General features: G+C 45.9%; 1 protein-coding gene across 21 annotated transcripts in view; it reads right to left on the bottom strand.

Annotated features, from left to right (window-relative positions):
- The window catches only part of KALRN (kalirin RhoGEF kinase), a 668360-nt gene that overhangs the window by 112630 nt on the left and 531986 nt on the right, over positions 1 to 23744 (bottom strand). For 4 of the 21 annotated variants that reach the window (XM_020899507.2, XM_020899509.2, XM_020899511.2 and 1 more), the window contains exon 1: positions 6216 to 6448. The exons of 15 other annotated variants lie outside the window; for them this stretch is intronic. In XM_020899507.2, coding sequence (XP_020755166.1) covers positions 6216 to 6300 — 85 coding nt within the window. In that variant the 5' untranslated portion in view covers positions 6301 to 6448. Of the gene's footprint in view, positions 1 to 6215; positions 6449 to 23744 lie in introns of those variants that run through there. 2 more of the 21 variants (XM_070466120.1, XM_070466121.1) reach the window with 1 other exon arrangement.

Below are 23744 nucleotides of genomic sequence, written 5' to 3'. Positions count from 1 at the left end.
AACTAAGACCATTAAATTCCTTAGAAAGGTATATTTGCAGCATTTTCACCCAGAAGACCCCACATATTTAGCTGGGAGCCCCCTGGGTATGCGTTCCATGTCTAATACTACAATTACAATTACTGTTACCATCAGTAGCTATGCTTTTTAAAGCACTTTATATACCTGATGGTAAGCTAAGTCCTTTACATACATTCTCTTAACTAATCCTCATAACAGCCCAATGGGGTCAGCACCATTAGGATTCCTATCCATTCTCCCCCAGTATCCATTGTAGGGCTAGCAGGCAGTCAGCATGTAAACACGTGTCAAATGAATTAAAACACTGTGTGTTACATAAAAACCAGTGACGTTTAAAAATGGAATGATAGGAATGCATTTCATTTTCACCTGAAAGCGTACACTTCATGGAAGAAGACAAGAAAAATGGGGGGAAAGGGACCCTTGGAATTAAACTGAACCAGAGGGAAAAACATGGACAAATATTTACTAAGAGCAATGTGCAGAAACTGCTCTGGGAGAGACAGAGATGCTCAGCCTTCTGTGGTCCTGGGACAGAACAGCCACTCAAAACAGACCAGGCAGGTTCAGATCCCAATGACTCCAGTCACCCCGCAGGAACCACATATCATTCCACAGTCAACACCCAAGTTCCAGTCTGGGGTCAGCCTCTAAGTTGGCTTACCAAATCGAGAAGGGTAGAGGCTGACCCCAGATGTCTTTGTCCAGAGTAAGAGAAATTGATCGCATGGGCAGGAAGAGAAAAATGCAGTTGCAGAAAGAGTGCTGGGAAAGGGCTATAGGTCTGAGCTCGCTACTAAATGGCTGAACAGTTTCTTCTTGCAGAAAAAAAAAAAAGATCTATTAAATAATCTCTGAAGTTACTTCTAGTTCTAATGTCCCATGATATAGCTAGCCCCTTCCATTTGAGAAGCCCTTCTCAGAGTTCAGACCTTTCAAGGGCAGGGAAAATCTGGGGTTTTGGTCTGAAGGAGAGGGCAGGTCACGCAGCCACTTACACTCACTGAAAAGGAGCAGCATCAAAAGGATGGGGAGTGTTTTTAAGGCAGAAGAGAAGAACCAAGATTCAAGAAGAACTTCACTAAGTAGATACAAAAGCATTACTCCAGACTAAGGCAGGCCTACAACATTGTTTGGACTCACTAGTGAATCCCTCCTCCCTCACACACACATTGCATAAAAACACAAGAGTCTGAGCTGTTACCTTTTTATTTCAGGTTCAGTTCAGTCGCTCAGTCATGTCTGACTCTTTGCGACCCCATGGACTGCAGCATGCCAGGCTGGGACTTACCAACTTGTGGCACATGGAACCACTGTGGTGATAGGCCTGTAGGCCTGTAGCCTACATGCTGTAGCATGATCAGTGATTATTGCACTTATTGTGGTACCAAAGGAAGGATATTTGGCTTCCATTTCCAATCTCCCCCACCCCAACCAAATTCATATATTCCTACTTCTACTAGGCTACATTATGACTGGAAGACAGGGAATTATTGATTTCCCTATTACTATTAACTAGTTAGAGAATCAAATGTTCAGAAAACTAAGATCATGGCAACCAGTCCCATCACTTCATGGCAAATAGATGGGGAAACAATGGAAACAATGAGAGACTTTATTTTTTGGGGCTCCAAAATCACTGCAGATGGTGACTGCAGCCACGAAATTAAAAGACACTTGCTCCTTGGAAGAGAAGCTATGACCAACCTAGACATCATATTAAAAAGCAGAGACATTACTTTAGCAACAAAGGTCCATCTAGTCAAAGTTATGGTTTTTCCAGTAGTAATGTATGGATGTGAGAGTTGGACTATAAAGAAAGTTGAGTGCTGAAGAACTGATGCTTTTGAACTGTGGTATTAGAAAAGACTCTTGAGAGTCCCTTGGACTGCAAGGACATCCAACCAGTCAATCCTAAAGGAAATCAGTCCTCATTATTCATTAGAAGGATTGAAGCTGAAGCTGAAACTCCAATACTTTGGCCACCTGATGCAAAGAACTGACTCACTGGAAAAGACCCTGATGCTGGGAAAGATTGAAGGAGGGAGGAGAAGAGGATGACAGAGGATGAAGTGGTTGAATGGCATCACCAATGCAATGGACATGAGTTTGAATAGGCTTCGGAAGTTGGTGATGGATAGGGAAGCCTGGCATGCTATAGTCCATGGGGTTGCAGAGTCGGACACGACTGAGCAACTGAACTGAACTGAGTCAGAGAATCAGGGATGGGAAGAGAAGCATAAGATCTAGGTTGGGGACAGTATGTATGGCTGGAAATTCTCCCCAGATTAAGGTATATCCCTGGGAGGCAGAGAAAACCAAGAGGGGTATTGGGGGAAAACATACATGTTAAATGGTCAATTCAATTTTCATAGTGGTAAAGGTACTTCCTGGAGCATAAAGAAAATGGTATATATTGCTCAATGTCCTAAGACTTCTCTGTCCTTTGGGAGGTGAACTAAAGTAAACCAAAGTGAAGGTCCCTTCAGTTCCTCTCTGAGATAAACAACACCTTTCTAAAGAAACTTGCTGTCATGGTTTCACACATTAAATTCAGTTTCTAAAATGAGCCAGGGAAGGGACATTCAAATCAAGGTTTTGAATAAGGTTCCTACTCAGTTATTCTGGGAAAAGGTAGGGAGGAGAAAAGAAATTATAGATGAAGATGGCTTGCAAAAGCCCTGTAAACCCCCATAACCTTTGCCCAGACCCACCCACCCCTGTGATGAGAGAGCCATGGGAATGTAATCCCAGCACCTCTCCTGTGAGCTGACTCAGCCTGGGTAAGTCACCACTCCTTCCTCTTTTCACCTCTGAGATAGTCTCCTGAACCAGTCACTGTTCACTGTCTAAATGGGAAGCCGTGTCGGCACATGGGCTTCAGCTGCATGGACAACGATACAACAGTAACAAAGTATGAATAAATGCCATGAACCCTGTGGAGAAACAGAGGAGGGCAGTAGTCAGGAAATGTTTCCAAGAAGGGACAGTTGTCCATAGACCCAAGGTTAATTACAAGTTGACTAGAAAATTAAAGCCTCTAAAACTGACTGCCACCCACTCAGGTCTAAAAAATCTCCAGGCTCTGTGATCTAAGATGTCACAAATTCCAGTCTACAGCATAGGACTTAGCAACCCTCCAGGTGACTTGAAATCCTTTTCATCACTTGGAAATAAGTTGCTTTTTAAAATTTTAAGATCATTAAAGAACAATCCAGAATGGACCCACTTCTTCAGGTGTAGAGGAAAGTGTAAGCAGCCAAAGCAATCCTGAAACTTCCTACAGAGTGTGACGTTAATGATTAACCACCCTTCACACACACACACACACACACACACACACACACACACACACACACCCCATTATTTCATGTTTGGCTATTTTTCACTTCCAAAAAGGCAGTTATAAATGTTATTGGCTCTCCTTCTTCCTTCTCACCCATCTCTATTTCCATTCTACCCATGATTCTCAGTTTTCCTGCCCTTTAACACTAATTTCAAGGTGGGGAAGGAACATCATCTTTCATCAAACCTTTCTGCCACACTCATACTCAACAGAAACAAAAACTGGAACAGAAGAACACCAGATAGCTGCCTTAATCAATTTCCCAAACCCAAAGACAAGCTCCACTAACTTCATCTATATTTTTCTCAAATATGATTTAAAGGCCACATAGGTACATCACTAAATCCTTAACTCTTACTCTAGTGTTAACAATTACAACCACTTAGGATTCACCAGAGCAAGTCCAGGATAGCTTAGGTTTGTGTCAAAAATAACCAAAACATTCCACTTCCTCTTGGTTCCTTTTTTTCCCAGACATTAGGAGGTGTCCTTTAAATGCAGGACTGGAAGCCAGTCACAGTCAGCCAGGGCTCCTTGACTCAGGAACCATAGTGGGTTCTGACAGCTTCAGAGTCATCTTTACAACCAGAGAAACTGGTTTAACGGAAAAGGGAGGCCAGGCAGGTCCCTGGTAATGCCCTGCCATCAACCCCTCAGACACTCTCCTGAGTCCTTCTCTGTGTTGCAGCTTCAGCATAGAGTTCTGGGGCTCTGGACAATGCATTCAAGCTCAGTACAAGACCTTATATTTTTCAGTCAGCTCCCAGATAGATGTCTATGGGCTGGGTGGGGACTCAGAGCTCTCTCTTCCATTAGAACAGATGCAGGAAGCCTCAAGCAGTACCCAACACCTCAGACACTGTCACCCTGCCCAGTGGCGCCACGAGCTCTTTGAAGGGTGGCTAAGTCACGTCCACTACCATACTCCTCAGATTTGAGTCCCAGTTTCCCATCTTCACATCTTTTAGATCTAGGAAAGAGTAAGGGGTAAAGTGGGAGAAGGGGAGAGGCACCCACCTTTGTTATCCTCCTTTTCCCTTTTAAGCTGCTTTCACTGCTCAGGACTTTTCCTTCTCTCAGTCTTCAGCTAAGACATTCTCCTCCACTCAGGCTGTAGCAACACCCCTTCTCCAAGCCACAGAGCCTGTAGCCACTGCTTTCCCAGTCCAGCAGGCAGGAGGTGACCCAGCAGGCGCCCCAAGTGAGCTCCCTGCCCCCTCCTTGCACCACAACATAGAGGGCCAGCCAGGGCAATTCACAAACAAATTGAAGGCTGAAAGACCCCTGGAGAATTACTCTGTCAGGAAGCTGGGGCTGCCACACATCTGGACTCAAGGAGGCAGCTGCAGGGCCTTTAGTTTCCTGTCCAAAGGGAAAATTTGGACCGCCCAAAGGCAAAATAAGCACCGCCCAAGTTCCCAAATTTTGCCTTTGAACAGGAAATGGACTCCCTAGAAATCCTACTTGGAAAGTCTGCACCAGGACAGCAGCCTAGCCTTCATCGAAAACCCACCCATTCAGATTCCCTTTGGCCATTTCCGGCTTCCTTTCCCTTTTAATACCTGCTTCTTTCAATTCCCAGCCAGGTTTTATATGGTTCTGAACTAGGCTTGGATTTTTATGAGGGTCCCTGGCCTCCTAAAATTCTTTCTCCCTCTGAATTTTTATTTTTAGAGTTAGCTACTACACAGTTCTAAGCTGTTTTAATTAAATGCAGAGACTGAGAGAATCTAACGCTGAGATTATGAACCTTAATGACTTGGGGAAAGGTCCTTCAGATTTAATTAGTTTTTGTGGCCTTATATCTGTTTAGGATGGAGAATTTGTCAGAGCTGTGTGTAGGGTGGGCACAAAGGATGGTGGTCACTTGAATAAAGTTTATTCACCAGTAAGTCCCAGAGAGTTCCATGGGGACCTTATCAGGTTAAGATGGGCATGGAGTCTGGGCCATTGAAAACAGGGTAGAGGAGAGACACCATCAGGTGAAATTTTTAAAAGACCAATGTCAAGTGAGAGCCCATATTCTCACTTCTAACTACATAGAAACAGACCCTCTGAGCTGAGGTGTTAAAGAGACATAAAATGTGTTAGGAACATCTACTAACTCTGTCTAGGAAGGGCTCCATTCTTTTTCAGGACGGGATGCACAATGATAACCTTCCTTCTGTCATCCTCACCATCTTGTTTTGCAGGCTGATTTTGGGGAAATTAGTTGCTTCCTGCAAGGCTGCTCAACAACACTAAAATTAGCATAATAATTAAATACAGTCCTAATTGGGTACATAGAGAGTTCTTGGTTAATTAATGAGCCAAGCTCTGGCCCAGAGCTGCAAACCCACGCTAGCCTGCCAAAGCCCAGGCACAGAAAAGCGGGCTCCAGTCCCCAAATAAAGTTGTCACTTGGCAAAAATAGTTCCTGGTGTAGAGGCAAGTGTCAAATACATTCCTATAGCTAAGAGTCATCCCGCGGCTGAGGTCCATATGTAAATGAGAGCAGGAAAGTGTGACTCTGCCACTACGGGGAGCGCAGAGCTCCCAGGGCCCTCTCCCCACACCCCCGCACCCGTGCCTCACCCCCCTGCAGACTGGCGCCCAGCAACCAAAGTCGCTGATAAGTAACTCAGTTCCCAAACTAGAGCTCCGCATCCAAGTCTGAAGCTCTCTGAGACAGAGAGCGAGCGAACCGCATAGTGCTGCAGAAACTGCAAAGAACACAGCTGGGAACATCCATCTGCCGTGCTCCGCTCCCCAGCCCGAGTTTCCCCCATCCCACGGCCCGCCGCCAACCCCAATTCAGCCGCTCCAGTCTTTGCCTAAGAAGAAGGTGCCAATGCCGACAGTCACTCACCCCTGCACGGAAAGCAACAGCAGCACTTCGCAAAGAGCCACCCCAAAGAGGGACCTCGGGAGTACGCGCGGTCGCCGCCCTTCATGCTGCCGGTGGCCCCAGCGCTCCGGCATGACCCGGGGCACCAGCACCTGTGGGAGCGCAGCCGGCAGGCCACCTCGGCGGGCGCCGCGGCCCCGGAGGCAGCTCACAACCTCGGCCCTCCTTCCCGGCCGTACTGCACCGCGGCCGCCGCTGCGACTTTCTGAAAGCCGGAGCCACCTTGGGGAGGAGAGGAGGGCGGCGCTGGGGGCGGAGTCCCAAAGTCCAGCTGTTCGCCCTAGTCCCGCAGGCAGAGTGGCCCAGGGCCTTATGCAACGGCGCTCTGACCCAGGGCACAGAGCATGCAAGGAAGGAGTGTACACAACCCACAGCGCAACACAGGTGCTTTTTCTTCAGTGTGACTTCCTCTCCTCCAAGGCCACCACAATCAGCTACGGCTTAAAATACACAACCTGATGAAGCTAGAGAGAAGCAAATTTAGAAGGTTCCAGACTCCTTACTGCTTTTTCTCTAACAGGTTTCCCTCTTCCTTCTCCTCAGCCTCCGAACATGGACAACTCCCTGTGTTGAAAATACCTTCACCTATCCTTTTCTTTCCTTCTTTTAAATATTTAAGGTTAAATAATAATAGTGCCTCCTCTTTTTATCAGCTCCGGGGCAGCAATGTTGTTACTTGAAAGCTCCGGATTGGAACATAACCGTAAGACCGAAGTTCAAAGCTTTGTCCCCTACTAGCTGTCTGACCTTAGGCAAGTCATTTCACTTTTTTGACCTTCAGTTTCTTCATTTAAAAATTATAGGAGGGAAAAATAATCCCCATATTACAGGGTTGCTTAGAGAATTTTAAAAGACATATCCATGAAGTAGGAGTTAAGAGATTTGAGTGAGTGCCTACAGAGAAACTACAGATACCTTACTTGTGGTGGAAGATGTCCATTCATTCCCCTAACCACACCCAGTGGGTCTATCATTCCTGTACTTAAATCTCTAGCTGTTTCCTTTTTTAATTCTTTTCATATTTCAAGGTCAAGCTCATATCCACCATACCTCCCTGCCCCCCAGAAGCCCACATGGACCACATCAACTGGACCTTCCCACGAACCACTGAGTTTATCACTCACAAAACATCTCTCCCATTCCTTTGTGTCCATATTTAGGAGAAGGGATTTATGGAAACATATAGCACTCATAAGGTAGTGATAGCCCAATCATCAGATTTTTTTTTTTTTTTAAAGGAAGCTTGTGAGAAGAACATGAAACAGAAGCTTGATCACTCAATTCCCACCTGGAAGAAAGAGCCACAGGACAAGACTTTGCCTTCTATACATTAACTCATCGATCACACCAAAAAACCTTATAAGATAGGGTCCTCTTTTAAACAGAAAGAAACTGAATGAATGAATGGTGATGAGACTCTGATGATTTAACTCTAAAGAGAGATTCTAAAAATCTTCACCCCATAGGAAGAACAGAACCCAAAGTCAAAATCTACCTTCAAGGTCTACCACTGCCACCTCCCTGATGGCTTCTCCTGGCAGTTTTAAAATAATAATCTCACTGTTAAGCAGGAAGTGTGCCCCAGGTGCTCCAGATATGAAACACAGAAATGAAAGTTCAAATTGCTCACGCAGCCCAAACGCCAGATTACTGAATTCAGTGATCATTCTATTGGTCAGTCTCATCTTGAACCTTCAGTCCTTCTAAAAATGAACTTTATTTCCTTGTGATCCACTGCCTGGGTGCTATGATATGAGTCAACATTTGGTCTACCCAATACTGGGGCATTCTGATAAGACTTCAAAAACAATTCAAAATTGCTTGATGAGTAACCTCTGTTACTTTAAACCTTCTTCTGGGCCTTTGCATTTGAAAACTCAAACTGTTAGTCGCTCAGTCGTGTCTGACTTTGTGCAACCCCATGAACTGTAGCCCACCAGGCTCCTCTGTCCATGGGATTCTCCAGGCAAGAATACTGGAGTGGGTTGCCAGCCCTTCTCCAGGAAAATCTTCCCGACCCAGGGATCAAAGCTGGGTCTCCTGCATGGCAGGTGGATTCTTTACAAGTGTTCAGGTGACACTGGATCGTCTTTCTATCAAAATCTTTTGCAAAAGGCTGATGACATCATCTTGTGGAAGCTAGCTTGAATTAGATGTCTGAGGAAGACTCTAAACTTGCTTCAGAAATAAAAGTACCAGAAACTAATAGGTAAAAAATAAGCTATAAGTATATGTTGTACAGTGGCTGATTTTATTTTTTTTGGCTCCAAAATCACTGCAGATGTTGATTGCAGCCATGAAATTAAAAGACGCTTATTCCTTGGAAGGAAAGTTATGACCAACCTAGACAGCATATTAAACAGCAGAGACATTACTTTGTCAACAAAGGTCTGTCTAGTCAAGGCTGTGGTTTTTCCAGTAGTCATGTATGGATATGAGAGTTGGACTATAAAGAAAGCTGAGCACAGAAGAATTGATGCTTTTGCACTGTGGTGTTGGAGAAGACTTGAGAATCCCTTGGACTGCAAGGACATCCAGCCAGTCCATCCTAAAGAAAATCAGTCCTGGGTGTTCTTTGGAAGGACTGATGTTGAAGCTGAAGCTCCAACATTTTGGCTACCTGATACAAAGAGCTGACTCATTTGAAAAGACCCTGATGTTGGGAAAGATTGAAGGCAGGAGGAGAAGGGGATGACAGAGGACAAGATGGTTATATGGCATCACCGACTCAACGGACATGAGTTTGGGTAAACTCTGGGAGTTGGTGATGGACAGGGAGGCCTGGTGTGCTACGGTTCATGGGGTCGCAAAGAGTGGGACACAACTGAGTAACTGAACTGAACTGAACTGATATATTGGACAACACAGAGAATAGAGTGAATATTTTATAACTATAAATGGAGTATTTAAAAATTGTTAAACAGCATTTTAAACTTACCACTACACTGTACACCTGTAACAGAATGTTGTACAATGAAATGAAAGTGTTAGTTGCTCAGTCATGTCCAAGTCTTTGTGACCCTATAGACTGTAGCCTGCTAGGCTCCTCTATGGAATTCTCCAGGCAAGAATACTGGAGTGGGTTGTCATTCCCTTCTCCAGGGGATCTTCCCAACCCAGGGATCAAACTCTATAAATATACTTCAAAAAGAATCTGAGTACAAGTAGACCCTTAAAGTAGTCTTAGTCTCCATGTAAAGGTTTCATTAGGCATGTTTCCACTGGTCCTTATTAACCAGGAATCCACCCACTGTCAATTTAAAGGACATTAAAATAAAGCCATTAGGGACACCTACCCAACTTAAGTTGATATGATCAGCACATTTTGGGGCATTCTGAAGATTGGTTAGGCATCAATAACCCAAGAGTCCCATTGCCATCCTTGTGTGTCTTCCAGAATGAGACCAGTGATGTCTAAAATCCAGCAAGGAAGTCTTGAATACTACTGAGACACTGACCAATTTCAGACTGATTCATTGACTCAGCAAATACCTACTGAGTGCCTACTATGTGCCAGGCTCTGTTTAAGGCACTGGGTCTACATTCTCAAACAGAAACAATCCCAGTTGTTGTGGAACAAGCTGCTACAACAGACTCAACATGAACATGAAAGAAAAGGGAATCAATGTTAGATATTTGACCAAGTTTTGAATTTAGGGATTTAAGAAAATAGGTGCCTGAATCCTCTAACCTACATCTAGATGTTTGAATTGTCCTCAGGACAATTGGGAGGGGATGGTAGAGCAATGGTTTTTAAACACAGATGCTTATTAGAATCATCAGGGAAGTTGTTCCATTAATAAATTCTAGGCCTCAGTATTTTTTTTAAAGTTCTCCAGATAATTTCAGGGTGGAACCAAGTTTAAGAACCACTGATGCCTGGGTCTTCCTCCCCTATCCCTCTCAAGATTCAGATTAATTCACTTTGGGTGAGGCTGTATTAGTATTTTTTCAGTTCCCCAGGTGTTTTGTAAGATGCAGCATAGTTTGAGAGCCACTGCTGTAATGTGGTGGTTCTCAAACTTGAGTGTGCATCAGAATTACTTGGAGAGTAAGTTACAGCACAGATTACTGGGCCTCACTCCCAGACTTTCTGATTCAGTAGGTCTGGGGTGGGGCCTAAGGATTTCATATCTGCAAGTTCCAGGATGATGTTCATGTTGTTGGTAGGACCACACATTGAGGACCAATTCAGTTCAGCTTAGTTCAGTCATTCAGTCGTGTCCGGCTCTTTGCAACCCCATGGTCTGCAGCATGCCAGGCTTCCCTGAGCTTGCCAACTCCTGGAGCTTGCTCAAATTCATGTCCATCGAGTTGGTAATGACATGCAACCATTTCATCCTCTGTCGTCCCCTTCTCCTCCTGCCTTCAGTCTTTCCCAGCATCAGGGTCTTTTCCAATGAGTCAGTTCTTTGCATCAAGTGGCCAAAGTATTGGAGTTTCAGCTTCAGCATCAGTCCTTCCAATGAATATTCTGGACTGATTTCTTTTAGGATTGACAGGTTTGATCTCCTTGCAGTCCAAGGGACTCTCTAGGTAGTGAAATCTTCCCCATCTGTTTGCAATCTACACCCTCTTCTTTTTGCAACAGCACTTTGATTTTTCTTTGAGAAACCAGCTCTCCTCCATTCTTAGATCATGTTTTTGGATGTAGCTGACACCCTCCCTATGTCCATGCTCCACTCTAAGGATAGGCCTATGACCTGGGCTTAGCCAGCCAGTCAAGGGGACTGGTTCAGATTTAGCACATGACCCAATTTCAACCAATGATCAAAAACTAGAGACCTTAGCAATAACTACTGTGAAAGGAGCAATCCTTTCTCAGAAGATTTCTACGTTGATAGAATGTTAACCTAAAGCAGCTGGAGGCCATCTTGCCATAAAGCCAACACAGAGGAAAGAGATGAAATGAGAGAGAGATAGGGGTGTGTGTGTGTGAGAGGGTCAATGACATCACCTAAATATACTTCTTCCCCGAAATTTTATTTATCCCTGGACCTTATCTGAGCCCCACTCCAAATAAACATCATTTTGCATAAGACAGTGGAATGTCTATAACCTCAAGGTTTTCAAACTCCACCCACCCACTCCCAAAGTTCAGGCTAAGAACCACTGAGCTATAGCTGTATCTCTGCTGCTGCTGCTGCTGCTAAGTCACTTCAGTTGTGTCCGACTCTGTGCGACCCCAGAGACGGCCTCCCACCAGGCTCCGCCGTCCCTGGGAAGAACACTGGAGTGGGTTGCCATTTCCTTCTCCAATGCATGAAAGTGAAAAGTGAAAGTGAAGTCGCTCAGTCGTGTCTGACTCTTCACGACCCCATGGACTGCAGCCTACCAGGCTCCTCCGTCCATGGGATTTTCCAGGCAAGAGTACTGGAGTGGATTGCATTGCCTTCTCCAGCAGTATCTCTGGAGTGTTCCTAATTTCCAAACAGATGGTTGAGTTTTATTCCTATTTTTGGCAGAATTTGTCTTCAGTGATGTCTCCAAGTCTATCTTGCATGAATTAGGCTCTCACCTATCTGTGTGTCCATTTTACCTCATCTCCATTTCCCACAACAGTAAGCCCCAAAGAATTCCTTCTGGTCTCAGCCTGAAGACATACTGGGCCTAGTATACCACTTGGTACCAGTGTCCCTCTCACCCAAAGTCAGCCACAGGCTTCAGGAACACTGGACCATGATTTCAGGCATCTGCCCTTTTCAATGACAGATGTGTCCAATTTTATCCTTTAGACTTATTCTCCTCAGATCTATAGGAACAGAGTTTTTTAAAATCACAACATTTATCCAGGTTTCTTAATGAGAACTCAGCCTAGAGATGGAAGGAACAGCAACTGTACTATGCCCCTACTCAGGTCTAGAGATTCCTGTGAGAACTTTCTTACAGTGAAAAGTACAGTACGCGCCTTCTACAGAACATGCCCAGTGAGGACTGTGGCATGGTTTCTGGTGACTATGGGCGGGCCTGCCTTCCTCAGTCTCACTCCAACCAGTCACTTACCTGCCTTTTCCTCCAGCAGTAAATCTCAGCTCCAGCACCCACTCTCAGGTTCTGATCTAGATTCCTATCTAGAGTTTTTTAAAGCTCTGCAGGTTATTTCAATATGAAGTCAGGGCTAAGGACCATGGACCTTGGGACTGCGGGATTACTTCCTGCATAGTAGATATAGAGTTTAGGAAGCACCCCAATTCAAATATTTTCACTTTCTCAAACTCTGACAGCTGGTCCTTTGACTCATTCTCCCACCACCTGCTACGCTCTCCAGCTACTAACCACATGTTCCTTAATCCCCATCTTCCTGCATAGATTTCTGATCTGTAAACTGCCTAATGGCTGACACCGGAATGGTTCTTAATTTCCCCCAAAGTATCCTGTCCTGGCCTCCATTTGTGACTGTGGCTTAAAACGCCGAGGTTCTTGCCAAGTACTGATCATTTATTCAACAAAGAGTTGGTTTTTTAATATCTACTATCTGTGACTCACTAAGCTAACCTATATATGGGAATTTATATGGGAATCTTGTATGAGAAACATAAATTGAATATGATGTGTTCCCTGAGCAAACACAAAGAGCAAGGTGAGTTCCAGAAAAGCAGTTGGTTCAATGTTTTCGTAGCAGAAAAAGGAAACTGACGGCAAACCAAGACCAGACATAAAGTACAGGTTTCATCTTTATGTGAAGAATAATAATTATCAGTGACCAGAAACACTTAAGATTAAAAGAAAGGAGGTGCAAGGTGTACACTCTTTCTATATTTAATTTGAACTCCAAACATGTCTTTCAAAATTGTATAATGTCTATGTAGATAGCTAGCCTTAGGTTATATGTGTTATTTTAATAGTAATGTCTACAGAAAAAGCATTATTGCTAGCAGTATGCATAGTAATCTCTTCTAGTTATATCTGTTTAGTGTGGTCTAACCACTGCACCACTGCTGGCCCCGTGGGTGTCTCCATTCACCTAGCGACAGCGTCTAGACTCCAAGGACTAAACTACTATTGAACTTGTTCTTTCTGTTTTCAACTATGCCCTGTAAATGTGTCCCTCTGTTCCTCTCTGCCTCCTTCTGGCTCAAAAAGTTAAGCCTGGCTTGCCCTGCCAACACTGCTTTTCAGGAAGGAAGTATCACTGATCATTCACTGGTTTGAACCAAGCCCCAGGTAAGGGTAGCCCAGGTGATGGTGAGAAGGCCGTGGGGTTTCACAAAAGACCTAGGGGTCTCACCAGAACAGCCAGTGCTCATGCTCTTCTGGGGGACAGTGAAGTAAAGCTACAGACAGTCAGGATGGGTTCCTGAGATCTAAGCTCAGGAGGAGACAAGCTATTTATCAAAGTGAGAGATGATTGCAGCTGGAGTTGCTAAAAACAAACCACTCCAGGTTTTATCTACTTCCAAAAAGGTTCACTTCTAAGTAGGTCAAAGTGTTCCCGAAGTAGGGCAGTAAGAAGTGCCCGTCTATCACTCTGACGGAGTTCCAGTTTGGGAAGGCTCACCATTACTAAGTGTCCACTATGAGGGATGGTATTTTCACTCTGACTGTCAATGCCCTCTTCCCTCCCACAGGCAGAAATAGCAGCTACAGCAGCATGTAGATTCCTGGGTGCCACGAAGAGGTTTCTGATACATTAAATGCAGTGTGGATTTTGCCTTAATGTAACTCAAGTCAGTTTATGGTGGAGTTCATAAATGGGAGGGATGTGGAAGACGCTGCCCATCCTTATATTTCTGAATTTTCAACCATTCCAGATGCATGAGAGGTAAGCTTAGCCCATGTGTCCTAGAGATTTCCCAGAAAGCAGGATTGCAAAGATTTTCTCAGTTAGAACTTCAGGCCTCAGAATATTATTCCCTCCCCCATCCTCAGGCCCCTCTGATAAAGTTAGCCAGTTTCCTCTACAGTCCTCGGGGGATGGAGGACACTGAGCCTGTTCTTCACAGATGAACTCTCAGGAGTCCTTGACACGCGGTCTTTCTCCTTCCTTCCCTCCCTCCTCTCTTCCTCTCTTCTCGTTTCCTTCCTCCTTCCTTCTCTCCCTCCCTCCGTCCTTCCTTTCCTTCCTCCCTTTCTTCCTTCCTATAAATATTTACCGAGACTTTCTTATATGTCAGCTACTGTTCATGCTACCTGGGATAGAGTAAAGAACAAAATAAACAAAACCTCTTCACCTGTACAGGGAATCTGGGAAGCAGTTGGGAGGGGGGGGATAAACAATAAACATTGGTAAACATGCCAGTAGTGACATAATTGCTATGAGGAAAAGTAAAACAGCAAAGCGGTATCCAGTGTGATAGTAGAGGGTGGGAGTGAGGGAAAGTCTCTTTAATCAGGTGATATTTAAGCAGAGACATGAAGGAAGTGTGGTGACAAATCATCTGGGTATATGAGGACCTGGGGTGTTCCAGAAGGTGTGGGTGCTGGGCAGGAGAACGCATCACTCAGTTGCAGAAGAGTTCAGTCAGGCAGGCTGGTCAGGAGGTGGTAGGACGTGGTTGGAAGAATATGCCCCTCCCTGCAAGGATGTCCACACACCTAATCCTTAGAAACTGTAAATGCAATACCTTACAGAGTGAAAGGGACTCTGCAGACGTGATTAGGGACCTTGGGATGGGGAGCATATACTTGATTATTCAGGTTAGCACAATGTAATCATGTGAGTCCTTAAAAGTAGAGAACCTTTCCCACTGTGGTCAGAGGGAGATGTAACTTTGGAAGAAGGACCAGAGAGATGCAACATCACTTGCTCTCAAGATGGAGGAAGGGACCACAAGCCAAGGAATGCAGGTGGCCTCCAGAAATCTAGAAACTGGAAAAGGTGAGGAAACAGCCTCTTGTCTAGGGCCTCCAGAAGGAAGGCTGTCCTGCCGATTCTTGATTTTAGTCCAGTGACAATCACATTGGACTTATAACCTAAAGAACCGTAAGAGAATAAACATGGTGTTGTTTGAAGCCACTAAGTCTGTGGTAATTTGTTAGAGCAGCAGAAGGGAACTAAGAGGAGATGAAGTCAGAGAAGAGGCTCTGGGGGCAGGTTTTGCAGGAGCCTCCCTGCAGCCACACAAGGGGCTCTTGTTATCACTGGAAGTGAGACAGGAGTCATGGACTGTTTTGAGCTGAGCCCAGCCCTCCTCCTTGTAGCCTGGAGCCCAGCAATGGTAGTTATCCACATGCCCACCTGTGTACAAAGGTAGGCACCCACACCCCCTGTAGCATACAGGCCTTGTGGAGAGTAAGGCAAATGGATGCAATATCAGAATCAGTGTTCCTAGCTGGGGCTTGGGGACAATGCTGGGGAAACCAGGCAGCCTAGTCCTCTCCCAAAGGTAAGGACAAGAAAAGAGGCAGGTTGGTCTGTGAGTGGATGGCCTCTCTGCTCCAGTGGATGGGGAGCTGGTATTAAACATGGCAAGTCTTGCAAACTGAAAAATTCCTCATCCATGTTGTAGAGTTTGAGCTCAGACTGCAGGTTCAGTGCTACGGGGGTCCTAGACGAGGGGTAGTTGCTTTCAAAGTTTGAATGACACAGGGGAAGGCATTGAGGTGAAAGGAAGAGGGTCCTCAACACTCTCTCTGGCCAAGCAGCATCAGAGTCCCACTACTGAAAGCTCCTCAGGCTGAGGGCTGCAAGGCTTGCTCCTCACGACCGACTGTTATGATCCTCTCATCTCTGACCTCCCCTGAGCAGGTCCGGTGGGCTTACCCCCAGCCCTCAGACCTCTGCTGCTCTTTGTCTGCCTCTCACGCTACAATCTGTGCATGTCATTTCTGCATTCCCTGCCCTTTTGCGGGGAAAGCGGTTCTAGCTGAGGTAGCTCTAGTAAGAGAAAACTGCATCATCTTCTCTCTGGGAAACATTCTGTTTTTGATTTCTCCTCTCTATCATTTCTCTCTCATTCCTTCTCAGCAAGCACTCACAGTGGTAGCCTCTCCTCTCTTGGATTGAATCTGAAGCTCTCATTTTAGCTCTGAGTGCCACCAGCTCTGAGCTGGTTCATGAGGCTCCAAGGAGCAAAGATGCTATTCATGTCTCACCCCCTTCCCCCTGGAATAATAAAAGGCATCATTCTCATGTATATTTCACAGATTTACAGTGGGCACCAGGAGGCATGAAAATATGCTGTTGAAACAGGCATTTGACATAAGCTAAGTGTCAGCAGGCTGGTTACACAAAGGAGAGGGTCAGGCTCTGCAGGATCTCTGCAGAGGATCCCAGAGGCATCAGTTGTTTCCTTGGATAATGCAATGTCTCCTCCTGTGTCACCTCTTCTTGGAGCAGCACCACATGGGGGTGTACTGAAAGGGGGATGTGGCCTGATCTGACATTTTTCTATTTTGAGGCCTCCATTCCAAGCCCTTTGATGTCCTAAATAATATCAGACAATGGTAGCCAGTCCCAGGGAGGACATCTCACCCAAAACAAGGTAGGCTCAGGGCAAGTTCTATCTTTGCTGATCCCTTATCCTTAAAAGAAAAATAAAATAAAAAGGAGGGTAAGGTATGAACTAGATGGCACCTACATCTCCCTCTTCCTGAAATTGTCCTGGGAGGGCTCCCATTTGGTAACTATTGAGTCATTTCTGGCCCATCCTAACACAGACAGGTAAGTAGAAGAAATCCAGTTGAAAATAAAGTAAGGCAGTTTTTACAAAATTAGTCTTTGTCCTTCTCTTCTTTGAATTGGGGAAGGACACATTCATGCCCACCCAGCAACACTCAACATCTCAGCACTGCCCTCCATCATGTAGGGTGAGCCCAGCTCTAGAGTATGATTCAAACGTTACCTTCAATGACCAGAGTTAATCAATGAAAGAACAGGGCATCGAGAGGCGCAAGCCAGGGAATAATATGAATTTTCAGCTCAAATATATCATATATAAACCCTACCCTCTAGGTGGAGGCAAAAGAAAATGAGAAAGAGGAGTCCACCATTATTTCTTAAAAATCAGTCAGCTGGATCTGCTGTTGGTAGCGCAGAAAGGGCTCAGGGTAGGCCAGGAGTAGAAACTGAGAGAGGGGAGAGGGTGCAGAGTAGAGACGATGTTGGGCCTTTGCAAGGCCTATGGATGGAACTAGAAACAGAACCTTGAGCCCGTGAACAGCCCTGGGGAAGATTCAAGCTGGAAACACCCTAGACACATCCCTATAGAGGCATCAGAACTGGGACAAAGGACAGGGAAATGAACGTTAATCGACAGTGTGGCACTCACAGGCCGGAAGTCTAACTAAAGGCAAGTGGGCACTATTGCCCATTTTATGGATTTTAAGTATCTTGTCCAAGATTATCAACTTATCAGTGGCTGGGCAAGGATTCAGAACCCCCCTGCCAAGATCTTCCACCTCAAGACTCTTATTCCACACCTCGCATCATGCCATCCATGCCCTTCTACATGTCACTCTAAAACCTCATGCATAGCAGGGTCACTTATGTTTCATTCTAAGCAATCTATGCACATGACAAAGAGAACAACTTCACAGCTTAAAAGCATTTCTACTTAACTTTGCAACCTCTGAGGCTTCCAGCAACTGTGAGAGGTGAGTATGTTTATCTGCTTTCCCTACAGTTGCAGAAACCAAGATTCAGTGACTTTCTACTTGTTTCATATTCTGTCCTCTTCCTGGTCCATCTGACTCTCTGAGTACCAAGCCCTCCCCAGTTTTCTCAAAGATTTGCAAGTATGCTTCTATGAAAAAGATAGGCTGATTATAACATATCAGATAGAACCATTTAAAATTTCTGATTTTCAACCAGTATTGACTACAAATATGGCTATTTCATATGGTTTAACCTAATAAATTGGACCTCAAAATGAAGGTTTATATGTTATGCTTGGACGGATTAAACACAGGACACTTAGACTGCTATCACTTTAGGTTACTTACAGTACTTGCCTGATGTGGAGAGAAAAAAGCAGATGTTTTTAGAACAGGATGGGATCGTAGAGGTAAATCAGGAAGACATGGATAAAAGGTGATACGAATGCTATTTTAGAACATGTCACAATATGAATAACTGTACAGAATAACAACAACAACAAAAAAGACCAGCCCATAGGGAGCCTCAGAGTGGAAGGCAGTCACTATTATTAAGTCCTGTGAGAGGCTGGCAGTGAACTCTGTAGCCGGTAGGCAGGAGGAGACTCTAAGTGTCTGGATTTGACAGCAGAGGAAATAGTAAAGGTGCATTTTCAATTCTGAAGCAGAAAGTGCAGGGAATTCCCACCCTGCAGCGAATCTGCTAGACCAGTTGGACCAGCTCCAGGAGGTATCCGGCCCCCAGCAGAGCTGGACCCCATTTAGCCCACTAGCCAGAGTGCTGCTCAGAGCCATTCTGCTCCAGCCAGGCTCCTTCTAGGAGGCAAAGCATGCACAGGACAAGTCTGTCTGACACTACTGCCCATAGGGAAGGGAGCCCAGGAGACCAGAGGGAGAGGGAGTGGGAGGCAGCAAGTATACAGGGCTTGTGCTCTCTCAACCTTCACCCAGCTAGACTGGGTAAATCCAAGGGCACTGAGTCAGAGAGAAGGACAATAAAGCAAAATAGCTCTCTTCAGTACCTCTAGCCTTGGGAGGTGGTGGAGTCCTGTGGTAAAGAGTAAGACCTTGGAAAACAGACTTGCGTTCAAATCTAGATCCACCACTAGCAAGCTATGTGACTTTGGGGATGTTAACTGATTTAAGACCCAGTTTTCAGTCTGTCAAATGAGGAAAATAGTGAAGCATGAACATAGAATCTGGCCCTTAGTGAGGCTCAATAAATGCCAGGTACTTTTACGAGCTGGTTACACACTTAACACAGGTCCACCGTATCATGACTTGCTTGGCATCTCCAGGCTGTGGTGGTACATCCCTCCAGAGCCCACTGTTCTTCACTGTTCTATACCTGCACACCTTCCCCAGCCTGGGAAAGCTGTTCCTGTAGCCAGCTAGGTGATAAAAGGAGAACTCATCAGGAGACCTTATAAGAGAGGACTCCCTGTAAACAAGCCAGGCCACCACGGCCACTGCCTCTTTCCTCCAGGACATCAGCTCCAGGGCTCACCAGGCCCTGGTTTAGTTTGACTAAGCAAACAGGCATTTTCTTATGGCTAGCTTCTCCAGGTGCTCAGTTAGAGCCAGGGCAAAATCATACAGGAAAAGAAAAGGAACACAGGTATCCTAGAGAGCTGGGTGGAGAAGAACCTGGGCTGTATTTTTGGACCCTGGGGCAGAAGTACCAGGACCAGTGCTTTTTTGAAAGACCGCTTTTAAGTATACAGTTCAGCGGCAGTAAGTATATCTCTAATGTTGTATAACTACACCATCATCTATCTCCAAAATTTTTTTGTCTTGCGAAAGTGAAACCCTGTACCTGTTAAACACTAACTCCTCTTCTCCTCTTAAACATAATTCCTCTTCTCTCCCCAGTCCCTGGCAACCACCATTACACTTTCTGTCTATGAATTTGACTGCGGTAGTTACCTCACATGATGGAATCGTACAGTTTTTGTCCTCTTTTGTCTGGCTTATTTCACCTAGCACAATGTCTTCAAAGTTCATCTATACCGTAGCATGTGTCAGATTTTCCTTCCTTTTTTAAGTCTAAATAATATTTCATTGTATGTATAGCCTACATTGTGTTTACCCTCACATCTACTGATGGACACTTTGGTTGCTTCCATCTTTGCTATGAACATAACTGTACAAACACCTCTTTGAGTCCCTGCTTTCAATTCTCTTTGGGGTATACATCCAGAATTGGAACTGCTGGATCATATAGTAATTCTATGTTTAATTTTTTGAGGATTCCCATACTGTTTATCATAGCAATTCACCATTTTACTTTCCCACCAGCAGGGTAAAGGTTTCCAATTTTTCCACAGCCTCACATACACCTGTTATTTTCTATGGTTTGTGAAAAAAAAAAATAGCTTTCCTGATGAACCACTATGAATTGGTTTCTCATTACAGCATTGACATGTGGCTCCCTCACGATCAGTGATGTTGCCCATCTTTTCATGGGCTTACGGCCATCTGTATACCTTCTTTTGAGAAATGTCTATACAAGTCTTTTGTTCATTTTAAAATCGAATTGGTTCTTTGTTGTTGAGTTGTTACATAACTGCATATTAACTTCTACCAATAGACTTTAAAGTCCTTCCTATGTCTGACACCCAGGCAGCACCAAACCCATGAAGCAGTCACTCTTGACCCATTAGAATTACCAAGGAACTTAAAAAATACTAATGTCCAGGCCCTTGGTGGCTCTGAATTAACTGGTCTGGGGTGTGGCATGAAGCATGAGTACTTTTTAGTCTCCTCCTTAGGTAGTTCTCAGATGCACCAGAGTTGAAACCACCGCTACAAAGTCTTTGTCCCTTGGGAGGTGCCGCCTTCGCCATTCACTGCTGAGAAAGTCAGAGGGGATTAGGAAGAGGAATGACTAGATCCACAGGGCCCAACTCCAGGGGGAAGCTCTAGGATATCAGGGGGGTGTAACAGGAAAGGCAGGCCCCTCTGCTTTGTCACACAGCCCCACCAGTGGTCCTGCCACAAACATATCAAGAGGAAACAAGCAACCACTGACTCCTAAGTAGCCTCAGAAAGGAAAGACTGCAAAAGGCCCTGGAGCTTCTTGGAAGCCTAGCAGGCAGAGTGTGGTGCAGAGGTTCAATGAGGAGGTGGGAGGCCTGGTCTCCTCCAGCTCTGCCACCAACTCCCTCTGTGGCTTTGAGAGGTCACCTTGCTTTCCTGTGCCCCAAAGTGCCCCTACAAGAGAGGAGGCTGGCCAGTGCAGTGGTTCTCAACCTTTCTGTCCCTTGGATTCAGCTGAGGCGGATTTGAAAAACACTGACCCTCAGGCCTACTCTGGGAATTCCGAAACCTCTTGTTCTAGGTGGGGCCTGGATCTTGTCATCTGATAAAGCGTCCAGGTGATCCTGGGTGGCCAGAGTTGAGAACCCTGCTCCAGTGGTTCTCCAAGTTCCCTCCTCAGTGCTGACATCCAGGGCTCTTTTGTCTCCGTTTCTGGGGATGGCAGTCGTGCCTGAGTACTCAGGCAGCACTCAGCACACACATGATTTCCTATCCCTGAAGGTTTGTGGGAGCACTAGCCTGATGCTCTCTCAAAGGTTAAGAGGACCAGTTGCCTTCTGAGCATTGATAAAGAAATGAATTCTGACCTCTGATGAACTGGAGGATGCCCTAGCCGGTTCCACAACCCCCAGGAGATCATTTCAGCCTCAGTTCCATTGGGCGTAACTCAGGAGGTGGAGTGCCCACTGGAGACTAGTCACTTGGAGAGGAGAGAAGGCCAGGTGGCCCACAGGCAGCCTGCTGGATGGGAAAAGGAATAGCTTATCGAATTTCTGCCAAGAAGTTGAGACTCCGGACAGGTCCTAGAGGGAGACAGAGGGGCTCTTCCAAGATGAGGCGTGTGCTTGAGCGTACATACCTCCAGCTGAGGCCTCGTTAGGGCCGTGGGGCTGCTCTGAGAAGAGAAACTTACACCTGACTACTGGGAGTCAGGCACCTGGAGGAGGGGGGTGGATCCTGAATCCACAGGGGTGAGAAGCCAGTGAGAGCTCACAGGCTGCCATGTGAAACCCCGCCTAACTGGCTTATGTTGGGAGAGAGCAAGCAGGCTGCCAACAGGAAGAGCCAAGGAAATGGTGATAGGCACTACGGGTGGTGCTCCTAAGAAGTCATGATGGCAGCAGAGTTAGCTGGAAAGTTCCGTGGCAGTCTCCTGGCTTTCTTGTCTCTATTTTGCATCCCTCATCCTCAGCTCCCATTTTCAATTAACTCTCCACTAACCATATGCCCCCTCCGGACACCTCCCCCTCCCGCATTGGGCCAGGGCAGCAAGGGGATGCAACCAGTCAGGGACCAGGGAAGCCAGGCCTAGGGCAAGAAGCCCAGGTCCTCCCTGGAAGTCAAGTCCTTTCTGATAGACCACCCCACACTGGGAGATGAGTGACCAGTTAAGTTTCCCAGCAAATGAATGGCCATCCTGGCTTTGTCTCCGGAGATGGGAGTTTTCAGTCATTTTGCTGAATAATCTGTGGAAGTGATATAATAACTATAACTTATCCTGACAACTAACATGTACTGAGTGCCAGGCACTGTTCTAAGTGTCTTGCATGTATTACTTCATTTCGCCCACACAATTCTAACGTCTTTGTGTCCCAGGTTCCCCCTTGGGGCGATTTCAAGTGAACCCGAGATCCCCTGCTTTTCTCTTCCCCAAAACCACCAGATTCTCTAGTGACCACTTTAGAGGACCGAGGAGCTACACCTGCAATTACAGATCCACACAACTTCCTGATACAGAGCAAAGAGGGAAACGCGGGTGATGGCTGCAATGGGGGAGGGGAGCACAGGTGTGTGTGTGTGTGTGTGTGTGCTTTTAGCTGCCATTCTCGGGATAGAAACCACCCCTACCCCCGTCCAGGCCGTTGGAAGAACTAGGCAGCACCAATAATGCAGCCTGCTAGCGCCACCTTGTGGAAGAGAGGAGGAAGTCAGGTTTCAGAGGTGGACCCGATGGAATTCCAGAAATGAAAACATATCAGTTTCATTAGTCAATAGCATCAACAGTTCTCCATGGCGACCCTTACCCTAGCCTCCTGACAGAATCAGGTCCTTCCCTCTTCCCATTCCATAAACCCTAGCACAGGGTTGCATGGAAATCCAGAGGTAGATGTCTGACCAGTGACAAAAAGAAGCTCAGAATTAAGAGAACTCAGCTGTTCTCTGGGCGTCAGTGTCCTCAATGTAAAACAAGTGACTTCAAGGCCCTGACAGCCTTGACTTCTTAAGTCAGAGGCCCTGGAACTTGAGTGTGTGTCGGTGTCCCTGGGGACTTGTTAAGAGGAAGACTGTGGCCCCGCCCCAGCATTTCTGGCCCAGAAGGTCTGGAGTGGAGTCTGAGAATTTGCATTCCTAAAAGTTCTCAGGAGATGAAGATGCTGCCAGTCCAGCGACACCCCTCGCCTGGAGAGTCACTGTTTTCAGGGGCTCAGTCTCCCCGGTGTGAGACAGTGAATAAACAGGCAAGTGGGAAGAACACAGAGCTTATACAAAACAGAAGCCAAGGCCCCAGTTATTTGTACGTGAGAGGCACATAAATGAGTGTCTCAGACCCTGGCAGGGCTGAGGGGAAGGTCACACTCAACCGGCTTGTGCTGTGTGTTACCCCCAGATTTGCTCAGTCTTCTGCAGACCGTGAGCACCTGGGTAGGGGGAGGGGCCCTGGGAACCGACCGCTGTGTAGGGGAGGGGTTAGTGGAGAATGGAATCTAGGTACTGGGCTGTGGGTGGAAGAGAACTTTTTTGGATGTCCAGCGATATAATGGGAGAGTTAGAAGAGATCTTGGTGGTTTAGTCACTAAGTCGTGTCTGACTCTTGCAACTCCATGGACTGTAGCCTGCCAGGCTCCTGGGTCCATGGGATTCTCCAGGCAAGAATACTGGTTGTCATTTCCTTCTCCAGGGGATCTTCCCAACCGA

This window comes from Odocoileus virginianus, chromosome 4 (genome assembly GCF_023699985.2).
Source record: "Odocoileus virginianus isolate 20LAN1187 ecotype Illinois chromosome 4, Ovbor_1.2, whole genome shotgun sequence".
In the NCBI taxonomy this organism is placed as follows: Eukaryota; Metazoa; Chordata; class Mammalia; order Artiodactyla; family Cervidae; genus Odocoileus; species Odocoileus virginianus.
The sequence above is the reverse complement of the archived record's forward strand: the minus strand, read 5'-3'. Positions and strand labels throughout refer to the sequence as shown.